Below are 25,932 nucleotides of genomic sequence, written 5' to 3'. Positions count from 1 at the left end.
AATAAAGTAGAAACCAGAACTCTGGATATTTAGAATATTGAAAACCAGGCACTTGAGCCAAAAAAATGTTTGCCTACAAAATTTTCTTTCCTTCATTGTCTGCCAGGAAGGTTACATAAGCTTTCCTCCAGTACCACCCAAAGCCCTCAGTAAAAAGAACACACACAAATCATGACAAGATAAAGGCTCCAAGTGGAAATTCAATTGTATTTATTTTTCTTATACAGAATCAGAGAAGTAAAAACCAGTACCAAACTCCGGGTAAAATAGTTTGATCTGATTGATTTTTCTGCATATTCTCTGTACGCATAGCAATTTGAATTAAAAATAAACACACATATATCATATTACAAAATGTAGAAATAATTTTTTTAAAAGTTAAAATACGAACACATAAATGATGTAGTGTGTTAGGGAAACAGTCTCTGTTGATCACCTACTTTCCCAATTAAATTAATCTACAATTTCCTTTTAACAGCTTTTGTTTGTCATAAAAGTTGCACTTCTGGAAGTTGCTTTCTGTTATGAGAACATCACTTGTCATTAGCAAAACTCTCTCACTCCTGATCACCTTCTTCTCCAGAGAGATTTTCTGCCAAGCTGGAGTCAGTAACACCACCAGCACACTAACTGTTTTACTCTGTTTTTACTTATATTGTATAATCAGCGAAAGAAAGGCATATCACATCCTAAATTCTATGGTGAAACACTAATAATTACTTAGATTTAACAGAATTGCAAATAGGTCTTGACAATGTATTTGCTTCAAGGAAATGTGTTTTATCAGGGAAAGAAAATACCTTAAAGATTTCTGAAATTATTTTTCCATTTTTGACCTGGATGAAATGTTGAAATCTACTGATTGACTTAGGACTAAAAAGACACGATATTTGGCAGTCATTTTATAATAAGAAATATAGTATAAATAGCACCTTATCATGAATTCTGCAGGGGTTTTAACACTTACAATAATAGGAAAGAACCTTTAAAAAGTTGTTTCTAGATTTCTAGCTTTAGTGTTCTTTAACAAAGGCCATATAACATGGCCTTAAAAATAACAGCAAAAATTAGATCTGGCTTCATTTATTAGTAAACATGTAGTCAGGATCTGTATCTAATTCTGGAAAAATAATTGTTATGTTCATTAATAAATGTTCCAACTAATTTCACTAAAAAAAAATTCTTCTAGTGTTTTCTAATGCCACAAGCTTACTAGGAAATTATTTCTAAAAATTGATAATACAAATCATCAATGTTTTAACTAGTTTAAAAAAGGAGGGATAATTGTTTCTTTAATGTTTAATAACCTGAAAATGAATCTATAAAAATATTTTTTAAAAATACAGTAACACTGCTCCGTTTTACTAGGTCCCTTGTTTTTGAGTCTTTTTTTTTTTTTTTTTTGCTTTTTCTTAGAAAGAATGTACAATGCTTTTTGCAATTATTGCTAACAGAAGAGAAAAAGAAATAGTGCTCCCTTCAATATAGTAGCAATAGAAACGTCTACCCTCATCTCTCAGAGCGTTTTGAAAAAGAGATGGAATCAGAGGAAGAGAAACCATGGGTCCTTCAGGGGATAAAAGTCACTTCATTGTGTTGGAAGCAACAGTAGGTTTAAGCTCTCATCCGCCTACTCACTTAACATCAGCGTGGACAGGGCAACACGAGCGCTGTGCCTCCTTCTCCCACATAAAGTGCACCGAAGCCTTCTTTTCTTCTACAACAGTCTTTTGGTACAAAAGTTGTAGGAGAAAATCATTGCTTTGTTCTTTGGGGGCACCTCACACCTCCTTCTCCTTTTGCTTTTGGGGCACCATAGCTTGTCTATTTCCATCTCACACCTAGTAGCCTTTCCACTGTATTCCCTAACGTTACTACTTCATCTCTGACCTTTACACTTGCCTTCATTCCAACAAGATAAGATGTATTCTGCCTGTCTGTCTTTTGGTAGATCAAAAAGGATCTCAGATCCCCAGCAAATAAGCCCCTTTGGGAATGGAAAGGTTCCTCTCAGAGACCTGCATTATTAATGTCTCTCAAAAAAGATATTAAATTCATAGATTATAAATAATGTCAGTTCAAAATATTAAACAATTGAGGACTTCATTGGCAATGCAGGCAGAGTGCATGCCAGGCGAACCCGATGCTCTCTCTCAGTCCTTAAAAGCTAATAAAAAACAAACAAAAAAAAATGGTTTTGGTTACATAAGAGGTACTGAGTACATATTTCATGCCTTTCTATACCAACTGTAGCAAACAGGATTAGGATAATACACCTAGGAATCAACTTTAGTGACTTCGGAAACACTAAGGGTCTCCACCATACACCCTCAGGGGGCATTTTTTGACCGTCAGTCAGAGATCTGCTTCATCCTTCAAACAGCTTCATAGATAAGATTATTTTAAACCCTAGAAATCTTGAAAGAAGAAAAGCCAACAAGGTTTCAGAATTTTAAAAGCAACAGCTCACTGTATGCCATCAGGTTGAAAGCTATGTGGTACTGATGTTTTCAGAACAGTTTCAAAGGACAAAAACATAGTTGCCACTGATTTATCAAAAACATTTGGCTGAAATTTGTCATCAGTCACCAAATGATAGTGCTTCATAAAATAGACATCAAATTCTAAGCTGCAATTTTCTTAAAAATCCAACTTGTCATTTAAAAACCTCTTGTTTAATAAATGTTCATAGTTAGTACCAAACTGGTCTCTTTCTCTTTCATGAGATCTTGGTGTAGGAACTGTAACGAATGCCATTGCCACTCTCCTGTTAGAAGGATAGTTGTCTAGATGCTGTGCAGTAAAATGAAGAAGGATACACTACAATAGGACTCTGTGTGCCTTTGAGAATACAGGTAATAAGAGCCATCAGAACCTGCATGAATTGAAAACTACATTGTATTCCAAACAGCAGAATTTTACTATCAGTACAATGATTTTTAAAGCTCAAGTTAAATATTCTTTAAAGCATTTGGTACTAATGTCATCAATACAGTTTTTGAAACTGTAAATCAGGTCGAGTTTTGTGTACATTTCCTGGACCGAGCCACCTGTCAAAAGTCACTGCCTGTGGTCATCAGTTTTTCATGGTTTATAATCAATTGATGTATAAATTTCAGCTAACACCCACAAAGCTTGGTCATGGGGTAGTAGAGAGGAAAACAAAGAAGCAATTCTGCATAATCAATTCTGCTGCACAACCCATCACAGGAATGCAGGCTTGCAGAAAACAGAAATAGAATGTTTATTCATGTTTAACTTAAGTGACTGCCAATCAAATCCAGGCAATTATTAAACTGGCCACAAGGAAAGGAGGGAGCATGTGTGATGGAGGCAGGAGGTAGCTCACCTGCCACCTTGCTCTGCTCCATCGCTTTTTCCAAGAGGCCCAGGAAATGTCAGGTCACGGCTGCATCCAAGCTACAATGATATTAATTACAGCCAGGTTAGAAAAGGCTCGCTTTTGTTCAGAGCAGATTCTACATCAGTGAAGAGGGGGATCAGATCTTCAGATTCCAAAGTTCCTAGATCAACGTTTGTTCCTGGAAGACAGTCAAGAAAATCAGGGAAACGGGTCTGCTGAGGGTTGATATTCATGGGTGTCTGTCCTGTGTTTTCTCCTGTAATGGAAAAGAATGAAACCATTTTAATTCTTTTATTGTAGTATAATTGCTTTATAACGTTGTGTTGGTCTCTGCTGTACAATGAAGAGAATCAGCTACATGTACATGTTTCTACCTCCTCCTAGACCTCCCTTACTCCCCATCCCACACTTCTAGGTCATCACGGAGCACTGAGCTGAGCTCCCTGTGCTACACAGCAGGTTCCCACTAGCTATCTATTTTACACATGGTCATATACATATGTCAATCCCAATCTCCAACTCATCCCACCTTCCCCATGCCCCCTTGTCCGCACATCTGGTCTCTATGTCTGTTTCTGTTCCTGCAGAGTGAAACAGAAACAGAAAAACAAATATCGTATATTAACACACATATGTGGAATCTAGAAAAATAGTACAGATGAACCCTATTTCTTTTTTAAGGCTCCTGAAAAGAGGAACAAGTTCAATTGTCAACATAACTCTCATCTTCATTTCCACTGTGCTCACATTCCACCAGAAGATCTTATTGCTTCAGGTTGCAAATATTTCATCTCCTTGCAAAATTTCAGCTACCACGTTACTGAAACTGAGTTGGTGGTGCTCACACCTAAGAGACACAGAGATGCTGGGCCAATCTTTACTTGTTCTGGGTAGACATGGTCCAGAATGGGTAAGTGCAGGGACACAGGAAAGGAGAAAATGAGGACACTGTGGATCTGACTACCATCACTGACTTCCCATGACAATGGCACGAAGAGCTGGTTTGAGTAGAGAGGCTCTGACAGTCATAAAAACCTTACCACAGAGCTATAATCCAACAATTTAATTGTAAACTCAAATTTGCTCATATCATCCTCTTTATGTTCAAAGGTAGTTTTAATAACTATGTTATTAAAAAACAATCTTCACTGACAACTCTGGGGATCATGTTCAAAGTATTTTAGAAAGTGGCTTCTGCAGATTGCCCCCCTCACTACACATGTACATATACCCCAAAACTATCGAGTATTCTCATAAAGCATATGAGTCACAAATGCATGGGAGCATATAGGTTCTGAGAAGTCTTGTAGTAAGGAAAATCTGTTTTATTTTGTTTAAGCCACTATCACCTCCTTGAATCCAATTTTGGCAGAATTTATATCCTAACAGAACTAAAGTCTGCAGAACCTAGCTGAGACAATGCTATCGTAGAGGAAAGTTCAGTGTCTGGGATATGACATGAAGAACACATCCTTCATGAATGACAGGACAGGAGAAAACGTACAGACCGTTGTGCCAGGAGATGGAGCTTTTTAGCTGTGTGACCTAAGACACACACTCGCTTGTCTGAAATGGGGAAGTAGGTGCCGTATCATATCTGCCACACATGATATGAGGCTCTGGGCTTCATTCATACATAAATTAAACACTTGGTGATTTAGTCGCTAAGTCGTGTCTGACTCTTTGTGACCCTATGGACTGTGGCCTGCCAGGCTCCTCTGTCTATAGAGTTCCCCAGGAAAGGATCCTGGAGTGGGTTGCCACTTCCTTCTCCAGGGGATCTTACCAACTCAGGGATCAAACCCATGTCTCCTGCATTGCAGGCAGAGTCTTTACTGACTGAGTTAGCAGGAAGTCCATATAAACACATACACAAATACGAAGACACCATAAATGCTTGTTGACTGTGCTGAGAGAACTCAGTCATGGTCAATTAATTACATAATATCAGAACAACTGGTTCATTCCAACAGCCCCAATCAATTTTCTGAAGGGATAAAATATACCTCAAAGTCTGAGGTGCATTGATAACTATGGCCAGCTTTCACCATGGAATCATTTCTAAGAAACTTATTCAATTAGCTTTTGTGTCATACAAGTACTTTAAGCTTCCTAAGAAGCCTGCATAGAGATTTTACTATTCTAGACAAAATGAGAGAAAACTCATTTTAATAATATGCATTTTCCAAGGAGAAAAATTACTTCTTTCATAGCAACGAGGGAAACATAATCACACTTACATTTTTGGAGGTAGCAAAACTTCATGGCTTTTCTACAAACTTATAAAATATCAGTGACTCTTGGGAATATTTTATAGGACTTGCATTGCAAAAAGCAGTCATTTGAAAAATTAAAATGAGTTAAACATGACCTCAGGGTTGTTGTGTTACTGACATTGAAAAACAAGGTTAGTTTAGAAAAAAAAAATTCAAATAACATTTTTCTACCCAATAGATTGTAAGAGAAGGAAATTAGGCTTTAAAAAAAATTTATCTGCCCTGAAAAATTACCTGATCTAAAGTGCTGGATGTCTGTTTTCTTCGTATCCAGATAGAAATATCCACCTCAACTTATTTCCCATTTTATGTTTTCAATAACTCAAGAATTGATTTTTTTAAATGAAATAAAATCTCTCTGTTTTAAAAAATTCTGTTATTTTTTTCTCCTCAGAAAGCATGATGAGACTAGTTAAAGTTCTTCATTAAGGCTAACAATCTTAAAATATCTCTCCTTGGAGCAACTTTGCAACCTTTATAGTAATCTTTTTGGTCATTAGAGTTTTCTTCATTTGAAAAGTGGGACATATGATACAACATGGGGAATATAGCCAATATTTTACAATACCTATAAATGGAGTATCACCTTTAAAACTTGTGAGTCACTGTATCATACACCTATAACATATAATATCACATGGCAACTATACTTCAACTTTTTAAAAAGATGCACATTTGCATCAATAATAAAAATGAATGGATGAATAAAAATGAGACAGACCAAAAAAAAAAAAAAAAAGAAGTTCTTAGAAGGGTGTGATTATTGTAGAATATTCTGGAAAGTGGACGACCTCTAGCCTTTGCTCCTATTATTCCATCTACTCCATCCTCCTATGTCTCTAACACTATGTCCAGCTGTTGTTTCCATGTGTATTTTACAAAGGGAGTGTTTGGCTGGCTTGTCACCATTTAGCGTGCGGTCAGCACGTGATCAGTGGGTCTACCAGACCTTTTCCAGCCACATTTGAGCTCTGCCCATCCCTTGGCTTTTCCTTTTCTTGTTCCTGTGTAATTAACTACATGTCTCCCCTTGAGGGGGCTTATGCCCATTTCTCATAAAGACTTCACAGATGTGACTGTAAATTCAGCACTCACTAAGCCAGGCTAACTTGGAACCCCAACATTTAATAGGACTAATCTCATCCTTCTTAGATGTTACTTCATCCTTCTCAGAAGGAGAAGAGGACTTTGTGCCAAGCGCTGTGACCTCATGATGCCTCACCACTGTGCACATTACCAGGTGTGCACATTACTCCCACGTTACAGGTGAGAAATCGGAGGCCCTGGGAGGTTACGTAACTTACCAAAGTTCCTACTAAGAAGTAGAGAAGCAAAGATCCAATTCAGGTGGCCTGTCTGCAAGGACTATGTTCTTTACAGGACATGACTTAATTCCACATTTTGGTTTCAAAACATTCCCTACTTATCTACTTGATGTCATTTTAAAAAGCTAAAGACTAGAATCCATCTTTTTTTTACATTTTAAAGTCAAGCTAGGGACTTCCCTGGTCCTCTAGTGGCTACAGCTCCACTATCCCAGTGCAGAAGGTCTGGGTTCAATCTCTGGACTAGATCTCACATGCTGCAACCAAGACCTGGCACAGCCAAATAAATAAATACTTTTTAAAAAGCGTCTAGCTAGTGGGAAGTTGCTGTATAGCACAGCGAGCTCAGCCTGGTGCTCTGTGATGACCTAGAGGGGTGGGAGGGAAGGTCAGGAGGGAGGGGATTATGTATATTAATGGCTGCTTCACCTTGTTGTACACCAGAAACCAACACAACATTATAGAACAATTATCTTCCAAATAAAAACAAAAAAAATTTTTTTAAGTCAAACTTGCTTAGATTTTGATTTCCTGAGTCTTTTCTTATTTAACTTTGCTTTTTATGCTTACTAGCTTTCCAATGTTGAAAAGAAGAAAGCAAACAATTATTAAACATGGGAAGGAGCTGCTTCATTAAGCTGTTCCAAAGAGGGCAAGATAAATCTCACACCAAGAAATAAAGAGAAGGATGAAGAAAGAGAGGGAGGGAGGCAGGAAGGGAGGCAAAAGGCTGAAGTAATAAATTGAAGACTAACAAAACAAACAGTTCAAACTATTCCTGGGTGACTCCTCACAAGACAGTCTGTGCAATTCTCTAAACACATAGATGATAGCCTGCATGGAGAGCCCGGAACAGCTGCTCCTACGTTCTGGCAGAGTCTGCATCTTGTCTGACCAACTGTTTAGTTTCAGAGCACAAAGCACAGCCATCGAGGAGCAGAAGGTGACAAACACGGGTCCTCTGGACAATGGCACCGGGGAAAACAATCCTTTTCATCACAGAACAATTTTCTATCATCAGTGGTGATGGAAGAGAAACTTACATGAGCAGCTCCAAAGAGGGAACATGTCAACTATTATTTATTTTTTTTAAGTCTATTTTTAGTTTTTTTTTTAAACTGAAGTATAGTTGATTTACAGTGTCACGTTAGTTTTAGGTATACAGCAACGCAATTCAGTTGTACATATATATTCTTTTTCATTACATGTTATTTCAAGATACTGAATATAGTTTCCTGTGCTATACACTAGGTCCTGGTTGTGAGGTATCATTTAATTTTAGTTCAAAAGAGTATCTTCTGGGAGTTTAGGACTTGGATAATTAAATCTAGACCAAGTTTGGAGGCCTTGCTCCTGGAGAAGTGGAGAAAAAGAGGTAACCAGGAAGCCAGCTAAGGCCTAGCCTGAAGGCAGAGCAAGCCAGGAACTACTTAAATTTAATTGCTGAAGGAGGACATTGTTAGGACTTGGAGCTGACAATTTAGAATCCTCTGAGTTGTTTAACTTTCCAAAAGCCCACTGCCAATTGCTTCCCAAATGCAATAATGACATGAAAAGCTGTGTACTGGTGGCCTGTACATTACAACAAAAAGCTAGAAAAGTATAAATATTCAATTGTGAAAGAATGGTAAAGCAGACAGCGGTATATTAATGCAACTGTGAGGAAAGACTAAATGAAGCAGACAAGAAAAGGAAGGGAGAGAGGAAAGGAGGGAGGGAAGGAATAAGAAAGAAAAAAAAACAGAAATTGAAATCCTGTGCCCATATTTAAAACTATATTTGTATAAACTATGGGGAAGGAGCTGCAGTTTACTAATGGTGCTTGGGTTCTAGGGGCTCTGCAGCTGTGTTCCTGGTTAGATTTTAGAATTGAGAGGATCACTGCATAGGGCACAGGTTCGAACCCTGGCTGGGGACCTAAGATCCTACACGCCTCGCAGTGTGGTCAAAAAAAAAAGAATTGAGAGGACTAAAGAGACAATTTAAAAGTCCAAACCCACTGCAAGGCTTCACAGGCTTGGCCCCTACCTGTGTCCATCTCATCCACGTTGCTGAGGAAGTCCTCTGGAGTCGTGGGGACGCTGTAGCACCCCAGCCCCAGGCCACTGTCAGTGCTCTGCTCCCTCGAATGATATGGCCCCCTGCAGAGCAAAAGAGGGCAAGACGTTTTAAGATTAAAATATAATCATGAAGGCCCCCAACTAATGTAGATCTGCCTGATGTTCCAGATAACAAAGGGAGGTGGACTTTGAACCTCGTTTTAATTTTGAAACATATATCCCTGTGTCGAAATTAATCAACTGTAAGCAAAGAAAAAACCAACTGGCCAGTCGTAATAAACTGACACTGATTCCCTTTTCATCTGAAAATAATAAAATAACAATACATTAAGAGAATGATACCATTTATGTAAATTTAAAATAAAAAACCAAAAAAGATGTTGAATATTGCTTCTGGATACAGACATTGACAGGCAATGTGTGTGTGTTTGTCCGTGTGTCTGTGTGTCTGTGTGTTTGCACACATGCACAGTGTGTCCAACCCTTTGTGGCCCCATGGACTGTAGCCCGCCAGGCTTCTCTGTCCATGGAATTGTAAGAATACTAGACTGGGTTCCCATTTCCTCCTTCGGGGGATCTTCCTGACACATGGATCAAACCCATGTCTTTTGTGTCTCCTGCACTGGCAGGTAATTCCTTACCAGTAGTGCCAATTGGGAAGCCTTTGATAGGCAATGAGAAGTATAAAAATAGGTGTGATGGATATACATCAATTTCCAAATGGTGGCTACCACTAGGCAGGGAAGAAGAAAAAGAAATGTATTTCAGGGGTGGTGGGGAAGAATTTAAATATTAGTTGTAATATTTACTTAAAAAAATAAGATCAGTGTAAATATGGAAAACCTGGGTGTTGGGTACGTGGGTAAATCTCAAGCTATTCTTGACATTTTTTCTGGACATTTGAATTATTTTTGTATCAGTCATTTAAAAACTCCTTTCCTTCAGTATTTTGATTACTATTTGGTTTCATTCTTCTCTTTATTTTTAGTAACTTTTGTAACTGTATTTATTTGTTGCCTGAAGCCTCCGCAAGGGCAGAAAAGACACAGGAAATAGAAAACTGCCCTTTATTTGGGTTTAAAAGGCTAAAATTAAGGTTGACTACTTCTACTCATGAAGATATTTCTGGTTCAATTACCTTTTCCTTCTGCTCATATATTTCATATTTTAAAACAACACTTTGTTTTATTTCATTCTTTAATTGTGAAATAATTTTAGACTCACATAGAAGACGTAAAAAGAGTACAGAGTTCCTGTGCATGCTGTGTGCATTTTCCCCAAGGACACAGCACAAAACCACAATAGAAGGATCAATATCAGGAACTGACAATGTATAACACTATTAACTGGCTTCCCTGGTGGCTCAGTGGTAAAGAATCTGCCGACCAAAGCAGGAGACCTGGGTTTGATCCCTGGGTCGGGAAGATCACCCAAAGAAGGAAATGGCAACCCACTCCAGTATTCTTGCCTGGGAAATCCCATAGACAGAAGGGCCTGGTGGGCTACAGTCCATGAGGTCGCAACAGAGTCCATAACTTTGTGCCTAAACAATAACCATAATAATACTATTAACTAACACCTTATTCATATTTCACCACAAACAACACCTCTTATTTGTTTTGCTTCTATTTGCCACGTAACATGTTTTTATCTCCATTGGCTATATCAAACCACAAGATTCCTCTAAATAATTACTACAAACACCATGCTATTGAAATCATAAATTCATCCCTATTTTTGAATTATTGACTAGGGGTTTACTCCATGTCATAGCATCAATTTTTGAATTTGAGATTAAAAAAAAAAATGGTGACTTTTTGTCTGCTTTTATTTTTTCTGCCATGTCCCTCCACATCCTCCCTCTATCCTCATCCCAACCTCCAAGCTCCCCAACTTTTCCCAATATCAACAAAGATCCATTATACTCTAAACCTCATAATAAAGAAAGCAAAAATAAGTGGCCTTAAAATGTTGACTTACCCATTGAGGAAAGGATCCGAGCTATTATTAGTGATGGATCTCATGTCTGGGGTCATGGCAGGAGGGTTGACAGCAGCCTGAACCGTGGCTAGAGTCTCGGCCTCCATGGGGAGCTGTCTACAGAGGGCGGCTTCCTGCAGAAAGATGACAGTCAGGGGGAGAGGCAACGGTGATTCACTCGTTACAAGGACTGGAGCAAAGGATGCTTCACATAAAAACTTTTCACCAAACACAAAAGCACTTTATGTTTATTCCTCATAAGTCAAAATCATCAGGAAATCATTAGTGTTCTTTCTCTGAAGAAGTCTTACAGGCATAAGTCACTTTCTCACAGACACCAAGTTAATGAGAAGCTCATGTAATATTTGCCCTCAAAGCACTGACGGAGCAACTGTCCAACCCACCCCAATTGCTTAAACACCCAAATCATATAAAGACCTCTCAAGACACTTTCTCAAGGACAAGGCTATTTTTACCCCAAGTGATCAGACCAAATCTAAGTCAATCAAGCAACTGGACTCTTCTGGACTAGCAAGTATATTCTGGTCTTTGCCACTTACAGCCCAGTAGAGCTGTGGAATTACACAGTTCAGGCTCTGTGTTAAATCACAACTGGCAGTTTTAGATGGTAACCAGGAGAGCAAAGCAACCGGTTTAAAAGTTTGTTAGTCAATCAGTTTTTCTATTCTGTCGACTAAAATGGATGAAGTTTGGAGAAGCACGCAGATCCAATCCAGAGCTCACTTGATGATTAACTGTTTGATAGCATATGGATTTCATTAGCAAAAATTAAAACGCCAGCATTTTTTTAAAGCTAACATGATTTTGCCAAGGAGAGTCAATCCAAAAGTTTACAAATTTGACTGCAATTACTTTCTCTAGATATAACCTCCAGGGAGTCTCTCCTATTTTGACAAACATGACCAGACATCAGATTCCTTTCAAATTTGCTGCTGTTTCCAGAGAATAAAACTTGTGTATATTTTTCCATGTGTCCAAAACCAAAGTTAGGCCCTTCCCATGTTTATGCCTATCGCTTTCCCCCTACCCAAGCTGAATCACTGGTCTTGCCATCCATCAAACCCCAAAGCCAAGGCTACAACAGCAAACAGAATATTCAGGCCATCTAAGTTACAGGGTCTGCCTTAGATCTCATCCAGCCCTAAGAAGTGATGATTTTAGTCAGCAACAGAGTAACTGCTGTCTAGACAAGTCTAGTGAAGTCATCGGCTATAAAAACTTTCGGTTACTAGTGTTCATCATACTGTTCCTAGGAGTTATGGTAGCATGACTATCACAAACCATGAAGATCTGATAGATAAGAAACTGCATTTTTAATTTATACTGAAATAAATACCCTGTCTAGAAAGGGCTCCTGGTTCACTTCTGTTCATCTAGATTTCAAATAATTCAATACTTGACTAACCTAAATTTTACTCAGTAATCTATGAAAAGCAAACTGCCCCCCTAAAAAAGGAGATTTTAGTCCATAATTCCAATCTTAGAAGTACCTTCTGAATACATGTAGAAAAACTGAATTATTTGCTATAGTTGTCTTTATGTGGTAAGCAGTGTTCATTAGAAACCTTATCTTCTAACCAAAGCTTCCCTGGAGGCTTCACATATAAGAATAACAGGGATTGGACCTGGTGTGAGGAACACAGAGGCCATCAACCCCTCAAACACACTCATAAACACACACCACAGTCTGAAAACAGCTAGTCAATGATGTAATTTTTAGTCCTTTATAGTCCTTTATAGACAGTAAATGCAAAGATCCTTCAGGCAATAACCTTCATTATCCAAAAAAGAAAATCAACTTTAACTAGAATATTCCCATTCTCCAACCATTCTGAATAAATGTGGAGTTTACCTCTAAACGGCTATCCTTTTAAACATACAATTTGAAGAGTTTGCTCCATTTCTTTACATGTGATGCAATTTTATCACCATATTTCTTAAGAATACTAGATAAATTTGCAATTTCCAGATGGTCTGAATTTAATCCTAATAAGAATCATTTCTGGAACTTCATTGAATAAATATATATATATACAATATATATGAATTATTATTATGGACTTCCTTGGTGGCTCAGATAGTAAAGCATCTGGCTACAGTGCAGGAGACCTGGGTTCAATCCCTGGGTCGGGAAGATCCCCTGGAGAAGGAAATGGCACCCCACTCCAGTATCCTTGCCTGGAAAATCCCATGGACGAAAGAGCCTGGTAGGCTACAGTCCATGGGGTCGCAAAGAGTCGGACACGACTGAGCGACATTCTTTCATAATAATATGAATTATTATTATAGAAATACAAAAAATAATACAGTTTTACTATTTTAAGCTTCCCTGTTCATTTAAGTTACTCCTGGGATAGTTCTAATAGAGTATTTATTTTAAAAGAATGCTTGTGAGTGGCTAAATATATAAATGAAATTCAAAAGGACTATTTATAATAAGCATCACTACGAACAAAGCTAGTGGAGGTGAAGAATTCCACTTGAACTATTTCAAATCCTGAAAGATGATGCTGTGAAAGTGCTGCACTCAATATGCCAGCAAATTTGGAAAACTCAGCAGTGGCCACAGGACTGGAAAAGGTCAGTTTTCATTCCAATCCCAAAGAAAGGCAATGCCAAAGAATTCTCAAACTACCCCACAACTGCACTCATCTCACAAGCTAGTAACGTAATGCTCAAAATTCTCCAAGCCAGGCTTCAGCAATACATGAACCATGAACTTCCTGATGTTCAAGCTGGTTTTAGAAAAGGCAGAGGAACCAGAGATCAAATTGCCAACATCTGCTGGATCCTGGAAAAAGCAAGAGAGTTCCAGAAAAACATCTATTTCTGCTTTATTGACTATGCCAAAGCCTTTGACTGTGTGGATCACAATAAACTGTGGAAAATTCTGAAAGAGATGGGAATACCAGACCACCTGACCTGCCTCTTGAGAAATCTGTATGCAGGTCAGGAAGCAACAGTTAGAACTGGACATGGAACAACAGACTGGTTCCAAATAGGAAAAGGAGTACGTCAAGACTGCATATTGTCACCCTGCTTATTTAACTTCTATGCAGAGTACATCATGAGAAACGCTGGGCTGGAAGAAGCACAAGCTGGAATCAAGATTGCTGGGAGAAATATCAATAACCTCAGATATGCAGATGACACCACCTTTATGGCAGAAAATGAAGAGGAACTAAAAAGCCTCTTGATGAAAGTGAAAGAGAAGAGTGAAAAAGTTGGCTTAAAGCTCAACATTCAGAAAACTAAGATCATGGCATCTTGTCCCATCACTTCGTGGGAAATAGATAGGGAAACAGTGGAAACAGTGTCAGACTTTATTTTGGGGGGCTCCAAAATCATTGAAAATGGTGATTGCAGCCATGAAATTAAAAGACACTTACTCCTTGGAAGGAATGTTATGACCAACCTAGATAGCATATTCAAAAACAGAGACATTACTTTGCCAACAAAGGTCCATCTAGTCAAGGCTATGGTTTTTCCTGTGGTCATGTATGGATGTTGAGAGTTGGACTGTGAAGAAAGCTGAGCGCCGAAGAATTGATGCTTTTGAACTGTGGTGTTGAAGAAGACTCTTGAGAGTCCCTTGGACTTGCAAGGAGATCCAACCAGTCCATCCTAAAGGAGATCAGTCCTGGGTGTTCATTGGAAGGACTGATGCTGAAGCTGAAACTCCAATATTTTGGCCACCTCATGTGAAGAGTTGACTCATTGGAAAAGACTTTGATGCTGGGAGGGATTGGGGGCAGGAGGAGAAGGGGATGACAGAGGATGAGATGGCTGGATGGCATCACTGACTTGATGCACAAGAGTTTGAGTAAACTCCGGGAGCTGTTGATGGCCCGGGAGGCCTGGCATGCTGCGATTCATGGGGTTGCAAAGAGTCGGACACAACTGAGTGACTGAACTGAACTAATTTATAACACCCAAAGCTGGATGAATTTTTACTATGTTGGTGGAAACGTTTAATGGTGCCATTTCACTTCTCCTCCGTCTATTTTAAATGAAAGATACCTGAAGTTCCATTCCTCCACATCCATATTTTCCAAATGATTCAATACTTTGAGGATTTGACCCCCATTACCATAAGAGGCAATGCTTTGTTCTGCCTCTAGGGGGCTCACGATATCATTTTCACCTTCAAATAACTAACAAATAAGAGACTACAGATAATGTGTTGAATATACCTGAAAACAAGCTCCGAAATATAAATTAGGCCAGTCTGAGATAGAAAGTTTTTCGGGGTGGGAGGATGATGCAACACTTTCTTCAAGATTATTATTAAGTGTAGTGAAGTCACTCAGTCGTGTCCAACTCTTTGCAACCCCATGGACTATAGCCTACCAAGATCTTCTGTCCATGGGATTTTCCAGGCAATAGTACTGGAGTGGACTGCCATTTCCTTCTCCAGAGAATATTCCTGACTCAGGAATCGAGCCCGGGTCTCCCGCATTGTAGACAGAGGCTTTACTGTCTGAGCCACCTGGGAAGTCCATTATTAAGATTATTATGGGACCATTCTTAAGTCACAGCAGCCACTGTGAAGGCGATGTTGGCCCCTGGCTCTAAAGCCACATGCTCCCTATCCACAGTGGTCCACAAAGCCTGCCTGACATCACTCATGTCTCCTCCTTTGTCTGGGACATGTCCCCCCCTCACTCCCTCATTCCCTCCCCACTGCTCCTCCCACTTTTGGCCTCCGTTCCAGCTGTTTCTTCTGCTTGGAACACACTGCTCAGATCTTCCCAAAGTTCATTCCGTCACTGATGTCTGTCTCAACAGATGCAATCTCTTCAGAGATTACATTATTAGATGTTCTTCATGGCAACTGACATATTTACTGTCTGTCCTTCTCTTTAGAGTGTAAGCTCCAGAGGAAAGAGATCTTATTTACCATGTTCACTTCTGTGTCCCCACTGTGTATAACAACCCAGACATATACTAGGTACTTGATAAATATTCACTCAGTGAAGAAATGAAAATACCGCTGGAATTCAAATGGAAATATTTTCAATTATAATTAATAATAAAAGAAAAAATTAACTAAGAACAGTCAATTCTCACCCCCAACCACAAATATGAGTAAAACAATAGTCTATTTTATACATCCCAACTAGCCAGGCTCATATGCCATCCTAATGAAATGATCCTATTGTGTTTTTCCTGCTCCCAACACAGAAGGTGAGCGGAAGGGCAGAGTCGTCAGGAACAGCATCTGGGGCCAGATGCTTGGGTCTGAACCCTGGCCATGCCATCTCCCAGCCAGTTATTTAATATTTTTGTTCCTGATATCTAAACTGGGGATAATAATAGAATCCGCCCAATAGGAAAGCTGTGGTGATAAATGAGGTAATTCACTGTGCATAGAGCAGTGCTGGCATACAAGATCATTTAATAAGTGTTAACTAAATATTATTCTCACTGGCACCTCATGTTCTGTATTTCAATCCCAACAAAACTAAAGTAAAACTAAACCATCTTAAAAGTCACACTACAACATGGAACTAATCCACTTTGAGTGGTTTGACACTTTTTCCTGATCAGCTTTCACCTTGGAAGATTAAACCAAGTGTGAAATTCATCATGAGTCAGCAAGGTTAAAAATATAGTTTAGAAAAAAAAAGAAAAACAAGGACAGGTTTGTAAACCTTTTTATAGAACATAAAATTAAATTTTAATGGAATTGGACAAAAATGAGAAGCTTCATTTCATTCAATTATATTTTATATAAGATATATAATTAGATATTTAATAATATATTGCATATTTAGAATTTTTAAAGGTCTAGTCTCTTTTTGAATGAAAACAAGTTTCCTATTTCTGTTCATAAATTGAAGAAGAGCAGTACAAAATCTAAGGCTTGGAAATAAAAGAACTAACCTCACTGACATGTCCTCATCCTGACATGTCTTCATCCAAACAAGGGAGGATTTTTACTTAAAAAAAAAAAAAAACTAAACTAAATTTAGGTATAAAATTAAGCCCTAGATCCAGTGTGATTTTAGCTGCCACATGACATCCCCTTCCCTCACATGGGCAGAAAAGAAAGGCGAACACCTGACTTTAGTTTGACTAAGATGTGGAGTTGAGACTGAAGGAACAGCTGAGGCAAAGGCTGAAGATGGGGCACTGGACTAAGTGAATTGACGTGCAAACGGGGCAGCTGAACAAGGCTGGTCTAGGATGTGACTCAGACCTCCAACTCACAGCTGGCAGGGCAGCTGCCCTAACCCCGGGCTCCCTCCTCACCTCCCCCCAGTCCAAGCAGGATAACAGAAGCTAAGCTGGAAGCACACCGGAGCCTTTGGTTTGTCTCTCACCTCCTGCCTCCACTCCAGGTCAGCAAGTCTATTCACAGATCCCCTCCCAGTGTCCCTTCCACTGCCACCCACCGGTCCTCCCAAACAAGTCTACAGTTTCCTGGACTTGTCAGTACTTTGGGTCCCTCTTCATCAGGCCATTTCTCCTCCACCTTTAGAGGTTCTGTTCCACTGCCTTTCTCCCAGAATGCCTTTCCTGATGACTACAGCAAGCCACCCCCTGGCCCTTTCCCAGCCCTGAAGTCCAAAATAACATGTCCATCTGGGGTCTGAAACTTCACGTCTCACAAGTACATTCCTCACCTGGCCCTAGAGCAGCTCTCCCTGCTAACTTCAAGTTTTTTCTTAATGCCATCACCACCTCTCCTACTTCCAAATCTCAGCCAACTGTCTCCCAAAGACCCCATAAAGACTAATTCATTTGCACCTGTATTTATTTAAAAAAAAAAAAATACTATGGAGAGGACTTCCCTGGTGTCTCAGTGGTAAAGAATCCGCCTGCCAATGCAGGAGACATGGGTTCAATCCCTGGTCCAGGAAGATCCTACATGCCTCCAAGCAACTAAGCCCAAGCAGCACAACTACCGAGCCTGTGCTTTAGAGCCCAGGAGCTGTAATAACTGAGCACACATGCCACAAATACTGAAGCCTACATGCCCTAGAGCCCATCTGCAACAAAAGAAGCTACAGCAATGAGAAGCTTTCACACCACAACTAGAAAATAGCCCCCACTCGTCGCAACTAGAGAAAAGCCTGAGCAGCAATGAAGACCCAGTGCAGCCAAAAATAATAAATAAAAATTATTTTTAAAAAATACTATTGAGACCATCAGAGGCCAGGCACCTCAGCAGCAGGCACACAGCAATGAAAAAATACAGATAGTACCCTGCTTGGTGAGGAGTCTAGAGGGGAAACAGGCTACAACAAAAAATAATGGAGAAGGGCCATGCCTAGTAGGGTCTCTCTCCCTGACATCTACATGCTCCAAACCTTCTTTCCAACTCAAGTACTTAGCACTGCTTCTATTTCTACTGCATTCACGGATCTACCAACCTCCAAATGCAAGACTGCATCCAGGTCTCTGTTCTACACTGTCATGATTTTTACAAAGAGTGATCAAAGGAGAAAATTCAACGTGGGAAGAGGTCAGGGTATTATGTCTATGAAGAAGCAAGTGAAAGTGAAGTTGCTCAGTCGTGTCTGACTCTTTGTAACCCCACAGACTGTATAGCCCACCAGGCTCCTCTCTGTCCATGGGATTTCCCAGGCAAGAATACTGGAGTGGGTTCCTCCTCCAGGGGACCTTCCTGAGCCAGGGATCAAACCTGCATGTCCCGCACTGCAGGCAGATTCTTCACCATCTGAGCCACCAAGAAAGTCCCATGAAGAAGCAAGGGGACTGTTTAAAAGAGATGCTGAGTGGCAACTGTGGCTCTCAAACTATTAATGGACTGTCACATGGAAGAAGGAAGATTCCCTCTATCTCAGATTGGAGCCACATCTGATGTAGTCCATTCATTGGTAGGACTGGCTGCTTCTCAATTCTCTGGGCTACTGGCCACTGGAATTTTCAAACACTTGTTGAGGCGTAAATGCTACTGGACATGACCTGGGCTTGGCATAGGAAAAAAAAAAAAAGTGTTCTTGGAATCAAAATGATGAAAGCTTAAATCCTAACTCAGCTACTCCTTAGATATAACATCTTGGACTACACTTTTTTTTCAGTTTGTTAATCTGGAAAAAAAATGACTTTTAAGATTTATCCTGCTGGCTGGTTATAAAGATTAAAAAGCATATTTATCAAGAACCTGGCACAGGGAGGCAGCTAATAAAATGAGCTACTGATGGTGCTAAATGTGTTAGGATACAAAAATATTAGCTAATACTTGCATATCACTTACAACTTGTGAAGCACTGTCCTAAGTGTGTTAACATACTATTTTGTTTCATCCTCGACAGCCGAGCTCTCTCCATTTTATAGATGAGGACACTGAGGCACAGACAGGCTAAGCAACTTTCCCAGGATCTGGCCCCAGAGTCCATTCTCACAGCCACTACACAGTCAGCGGCAGAGAGAGGAAAGCCAAGGACTGAGGTTGGCAGACCTCAAGACCTCAAACTGTCAGCCCTTTCACCTACTAGCTGCGGGACTTGGGCGCATTATCTCATTTCTCTGAGCCTGCTTTCACAAATAGAACATGGAAATACCAGTCGCTGCCTTCTTCAGGTTGTGTTTGTGTGCTTAGTTGTCCGGTTGTGTCTCTGCAACCCCATGGACTATAGCCCGCCAGGATCCTCTGTCCATGGAGATTCTCCAGGCAAGAATACTGCAGTGGGTTGTCATGCCCTCCTCCAGGGGATCTTCCCAACCCAGGTCTCCCGCATTGCGGGCAGATTTTTTAAGGTCTGAGCCACCAGGGGAGTCCAAGAATACTGGAGTGGATAGCCTATCCCTTATCCGAAGTATTTTCTGAACCCAGGAATCGAACCTGGGTCTCCTGCATTGCAGGCAGATTCTTTACCAGCTGAGCTACCAGGGAAGCCCCTCCTTCAGGCAGTTTAGAGGATTTAACAAAGGGTCCTGTTTCACTTCCTGAACACACTTTCTCTCTCTGAATTGGAAGAGATTGAACTGGCCTCTCTGATCCGTTTCAATGTATATGGGTGGAGCTAGTGTCCCGGGAATTCACAAGCACAGCCAGCAGTTACAAGTTAAGATGTTAAAGGCCTGTTTTCAGAAAGATCTGGAAAGCTGCCCCTGGTAACCCCACCCCTACCCTCCTCCACCACAACTTTTTTCTTTTTCTCTACATCCAAGCTGGGGGTGGAGAAGGCAATGGCACCCTACTCCAGTACTCATGCCTGGAAAATCCCATGGACGGGGGAGCCTGGTAGGCTGCAGTCCATGGGGTCGCTAAGAGTCAGACACGACTGAGCGACTTCACTTTCACTTTTCACTTTCATGCATTGGAGAAGGAAATGGCAACTCACTCCAGGGTTCTTGCCTGGAGAATCCCAAGGCCGGGGGAGCCTGGTGGGCTGCCGTCTATGGGGTCGCACAGAGTTGGACACAACTGAAGAGACAGGAGCAGCAGCAGCAAGCTGGGGGTGTAAAGACTGGTACAAAATAAAGGCCTGAGAATCTCCTTCAGAGTTTGTGGTCTTCCATCTAGCTTCCTGAAGCGAATAATTATATATATGTGGGTTTTAAAGTGCCCTCTCCGAGGGGCTGGGGATTGGGATGGTGTTTAAAATAGCTGGAGGGGTTAGTGGGTGAAAGACAAATGCTGATTCATAAGAGGAAGATGTCCCTGGAAGAGATCTTCAATCCTCCTCTCCCTCCAACTCCCCACTGGCCTGCCGTGGAATAAGTCAACAGAGGAGGTGAGAGGGTAAACAGCAGTTGAAAGCGCCCTGTAGCCCTGTCCGTCCTGGGTGAAGGGAGTGTCTCTCGCCAGCCAGCCAGCTCTGGCCCTCGCTGGAATGTACTTCAAAGACAAAGGAAGACAATAACTTCTTCTGAGGGTGATCTGTTTGATTTAAGTGTGTGTGGCCAGGGATACTACAAAAATGGAAGACTGGATTGTTTTAATTATAAGGGGTGGAGTGAGTAGAAACAAAAAAAGAAAAGAAAGACAATATTTTGAAATCCTAACATTAAAAAAATTATTCTGGTGCAGAGAAGTTGCTCTCGCTGCCAAAACCCTGAGGGACTTCAGGGGCAGAATGCCAAATTATTGACCTTCTTTATAGGGGGGAAAAAAAAACCATGCCCATGTAAATTTCTTTTTAACTCTGTGCCAAGGGATTCTAGAACTTCACTGTCACATTTCCTGGAGCCTCTCTTTGGAAATACCTCATCACACAGGCTCAGCTGCCAGACCCAGGCTGTCACTAGGAAAGAATATTCAAAATTCTGACACTTTGGGAAAGACATTTGTTGAGTCCCTAATTATTAACCACGGCCTTCTTGATGCTCTTTAATTCAAGATGTATATAACAGTTTTGTGTTGTTCCATAATCTCTGTTATCCTTTAGAATCACATTAAGGGAAACATTATAATTTAGATATTCTCCTCTTCACTTAAAAAAAAAATAGCTGAATGGATTTCAAGATGGAGTATTTCTTTATACCTCAGAGATCTTATCAAGATCAGAAATATGAAGCTGCTTTTCCTTTGTTCAAACTTGGTGAACCTCCATTTTAAAAAATGTGTTTGTACTACTCAGCCTTAAAAAAACAAAATTTTGCCATCTGCAGCAACCCGGGTGGACTCGGAGGGCACTATGCCAAGTGAAATAAATTCAGACAGAGAAAGACAATATGCAATATCACTTATATGTGGAATTAAAAATTACAAGAAACTAGCAAATATAATAGATATAGAGAACAAACCAGTGGTTACCAGTGCAGGAGTTGGGGGGTAATACATGGGTGGGAGAGAGGGAGATACACACTACTGGGTATAAGATAAGCTAAAAGGATGTACTGTACAACATGGACAATACGGCCAATGCCATGTAACGAAATGAAAAGGAAAGTTTAAAAATTATCTAAAAAATTTCAAGAACCTATAATGGAAAATAACCTGAAAAAAGAATATATGCGTGCTCAGTCGCTTCAGTTGTGTCCGACTCTGCGACCCCATCAACTGTAGCCTTCCAGACTCCTCTGTCCATGGGATTCCCCAGGCAAGAATACTGAAATGGGTTGTTATGCCCTCCTCCAGGGGAACTTCCCCACCCAGGGGTCGAAATGCTTTCTCATGCCAACTCAAATTGGTTGACCAATTTAACTAATGATTAAGAATGCTCAGTATTTTCCATTTTTGGCTTTTTCCATTACTCTCAAATTCTGATAAAGCTTTCCCAGGATTTCAGCCATACAACATGTATGGCCCTAGGCAAACATTCCCTATATCACAGAGATGATATACATACACACACACATATATATGTTACTGAAACACTTTGCTGTACACCTAAAACAAACACAACACTGTAAATCAACTATATTTCAATAGTTTTTTAATTGTATAAAAATAAACATTTAAAAATAAATAATAATTTTAAATGTGTTTGATTTTATAACATCTTTCAACAGTGTCCTTTTTAAAGGAATTGGTAATTTTTTTAGAAAATGAATTATTTCCAGGACCTGTAGGCAAATAGAACACTGACAGCAGTTAGAATGGAAACTCTATGAAGGTAAAGAACAAGCCTATTAGTTCACTGCTGTGCATTCAGGGCCTAGAACATGTTGAACAAATGAGTGAATGAATGAATGTACATAGCCAGGCTACTCTAGTGGATCCATGGACAACATGACCACTGATGTTCCTGGTCAACCCCAAAACCTAATTCCCTGAAATGCTTTTCTAAAAGGAATCATAGCCCCATGTGCTGAAGGCATGACTCCATGAAGCTGCCACTATTTATGCTATGATATGACACTTTTTAACCTCTCTAAATAGTTGTTCTTCACATGACAAACAACAGACCTCAGAGCCTTCCCTGGACCAGCCTTGCTCACAGCCGGGTGTGTCTCTCCCCAGGGCCCTCAGTCAGGAATGGCTGAAAGAGGCCGGCCAGCTGGCCCGCCAGACCCAATAGTGGCTGTCAAGCCCCACAGAAATCTGTGAGACCTGCCAAAGAATTCCGAGGCCTCCCGCCCAAGCCCTCTCCCCTGGTCCCCGTTGTCCTGGCAATCAGAGGCCAAGCTGAGTCAGCATTTTTGTCTGACAAGCTTCTTTCTCCTGTCCACTGAGCCCCAATTAAGTGAAGGATGGGGGTGAAAGCAGTGCTGAGTCTGCCTGAGAATAATAACGGTTTCTCAACAACACAGAGGGAGCTAAGGCTTCTCTACTTAAGATTCTTCCAGGCCCTGGGGGCTGACAGGAAGTCCTCCAGTCAGAAATCAACTTTGAGCCAGAAAGACCCCAAGCTTCACATCTGAATGAATAAAACAATGGAATACTCTACTCAGATAAAGCCAAGAGTCTGTTTTCATCTCAAGGAATTGGTCTTTCAGAGGGAAAATTGGGACTGAGAAGCTTGTTTCTCAATTTCTGACCAGTTACTCAAATTTTCCATTTCACTGGGTAAAGCTGTAAACATGCCCTTTATGATACTGAGCAAATATTGTGTTGGTTTTTAAGCTGTAACAGCAGAATAGTCTATAGTCTTGTGGGCATGTGTGGTTCATGGTTTCTTAAAATTTATGTCCAGCCTTGCTATAGAAAGGATTCCAGGCAACCTAAAATAGATAGGTCCAAACTCAAAGCACCACTTCCATGGCTGATACAGAATAAATAGATTACTTCTCAAAATACATTTAGAAAAGAGGTAACACAGTAGTATAATATACTATCAGTTTTGTTTTAAACTAAATATATATATATTTTTAAAAGATACACACAAAGACTGGAAAGAAATCACCAACATCTTCACAGCTCTCTTGAGGTAAAAGAATAGATGACGATTATGTTCCTTTTTGGTTTTGATTATTTTAAATATTTTCTACCTGTCTTTTCTGTGCAATAATTTTACTTCATTACTATTTTTATTTACATATAGTCATGGTCACACTACATGACGGCGAACTTCCAGATGTTCAAGCTGGTTTTAGAAAAGGCAGAGGAACCAGAGATCAAATTGCCAACATCCGCTGGATCCTGGAAAAGCAAGAGAGTTCCAGAAAAACATCTATTTCTGCTTTATTGACTATGCCAAAGCCTTTGACTGTGTGGATCACAATAAACTGTGGAAAATTCTGAAAGAGATGGGAATACCAGACCACCTGACTTGCCTCTTGAGAAACCTGTATGCAGGTCAGGAAGCAACAGTTAGAACTGGTGAGAGTTGGATTGTGAAGAAAGCCGAGTGCCGAAGAATTGATGCTTTTGAACTGTGATGTTGGAGAAGACTCCTGAGAGTCCCTTGGACTGCAAGGAGATCCAACCAGTCCATTCTAAGGGAGATCAGCCCTGGGATTTCTTCGGAAGGAATGATGCTAAAGCTGAAACTCCAGTACTTTGGCCACCTCATGCGAAGAGTTGACTCATTGGAAAAGACTCTGATGCTGGGAGGGATTGAGGGCAGGAGGAAAAGGGGACGACAGAGGATGAGATGGCTGGATGGCATCACTGACCCGATGGACGTGAGGCTGAGTGAACTCCAGGAGTTGGTGATGGACAGGGAGGCCTGGCGTGCTGCTATTCATGGGGTCGCAAATAGACACGACTGAGCGACTGAACTGAACTGAACTGACTGACGGTCACACTTTGTGAAATTGTACGGTTCTGAGTTTTGACAAGTACCTAATACAGCTGTGAAACAGCTACCCCAACTAAGACAGAGAACTGTGTTCTCACTCCCCAAATCCCCAAGTGCCTCTCCGTGGCAGGGAGCCCCTCCTTTACCCCTAACTCTGACACTCTTCTGCTGTCTCTATAGCTCTGCCTTTCCCAGAATGTCATATAAATGGAATCATACATTATAAGGTCTTCTTCTTTTCCCCTTCTTACAGTATTCCCACCTCCAGAGCACAGCACCCTCAGCAGAGTGGTTTTCCAGAAGCTGAGATTTGCCCTGGGGTTGAAGGTCAGGGAGAAAAAGTAATGAGACAGAACCACTTGGGTTTGTTTGTTTTGCTGCATGGCATGTGGGATCCTACTTCCCTGACCAGGGACAGAACTTGTACCCCCTGCCTTGGAAGCGCAGCATCTTCACCACTGGACCACCAGGAAAATCTCTGAAGTCTGTTGAGTCTGGATCGTTTTCAATTAGCAAAATGCTTTCTCTTATGTCAGTCAGACAAAAACAACAAAAACAACTACTACTTGTTATAATTTAATGAAAAGATAGCAAGAAGCACATTGTCCAGCTGAGATTTTTTTGTTTTGTTTTTGGTCATGCGGCTTGTGGGATCTTAGTTCCCAGGCCAGGGATTGAAGCTGGGACCTCAGCAGTGAGAACTCAGAATCCTAACCACTGGACCACCAGGGAATTCCTGAGAATTGCTTTCTTTTCCAGGGTTGCTATTACTTTGATGAACCTGAAACCGCTTCACCAGCAAAAAATAAAACTCTCATTATCACGGACAATGGAGAATGTCTTTCACGAAAAGTCATTCTCCATAAGGTCTGTGAGAGACACTGAAAGCAGAGAAAGTTTCCTAATAAGGCCACATTCTGCAGACCTGGCTGGGATCCATTTGGGCCCGTTGGCACCCCTGCCCTGGGAGCACCTGCCATGTTTCGAGATAATTCATCAGTTATCAGATACAAGCAATTCAACTGTGCTGCTACAGCAGCCAATGTTAATGCGTAGGAATCAGTTTGAACAAGACTCTGCTACTTAAAAAGATTGCTAATCAGGGGAGATACCAAACCTCACCAGCCCTTTGATCCTAATTCTGTAGTTATCCAACAACTTGCTAGCCTGTGGGGACTGAAAAGGAAGGCAAAAAGCACATTATGCTCCTTTCCCAGAACTCTGGGCTCAGGTGATCTGGTCTCTGCTCCAATCATGAAAGTCAAAGATGGCAGCCACTGGAACCCCACAAAGTAGGGAACGGTT

At 40.6% G+C, this 25,932-nt stretch overlaps 1 protein-coding gene across 3 annotated transcripts in view; it reads right to left on the bottom strand.

The window, feature by feature from the left end:
- Window positions 1-213: 213 nt before the first annotated feature.
- The window catches only part of WWTR1 (WW domain containing transcription regulator 1), a 146,485-nt gene continuing 120,766 nt past the window's right edge, over window positions 214-25,932 (bottom strand). For all 3 annotated transcript variants that reach the window (XM_068983689.1, XM_068983775.1, XM_068983862.1), the window contains exons 5-7: window positions 11,006-11,139; window positions 8,994-9,106; window positions 214-3,620 (exon numbers count right to left, since the gene is read on the bottom strand). In XM_068983689.1, coding sequence (XP_068839790.1) covers window positions 3,436-3,620; window positions 8,994-9,106; window positions 11,006-11,139 — 432 coding nt within the window. In that variant the 3' untranslated portion in view covers window positions 214-3,435. The remainder of the gene's footprint in view (window positions 3,621-8,993; window positions 9,107-11,005; window positions 11,140-25,932) is intronic.

Source organism: Capricornis sumatraensis, chromosome 1, assembly GCF_032405125.1.
Source record: "Capricornis sumatraensis isolate serow.1 chromosome 1, serow.2, whole genome shotgun sequence".
In the NCBI taxonomy this organism is placed as follows: domain Eukaryota; kingdom Metazoa; phylum Chordata; class Mammalia; order Artiodactyla; family Bovidae; genus Capricornis; species Capricornis sumatraensis.
The sequence above is the reverse complement of the archived record's forward strand: the minus strand, read 5'-3'. Positions and strand labels throughout refer to the sequence as shown.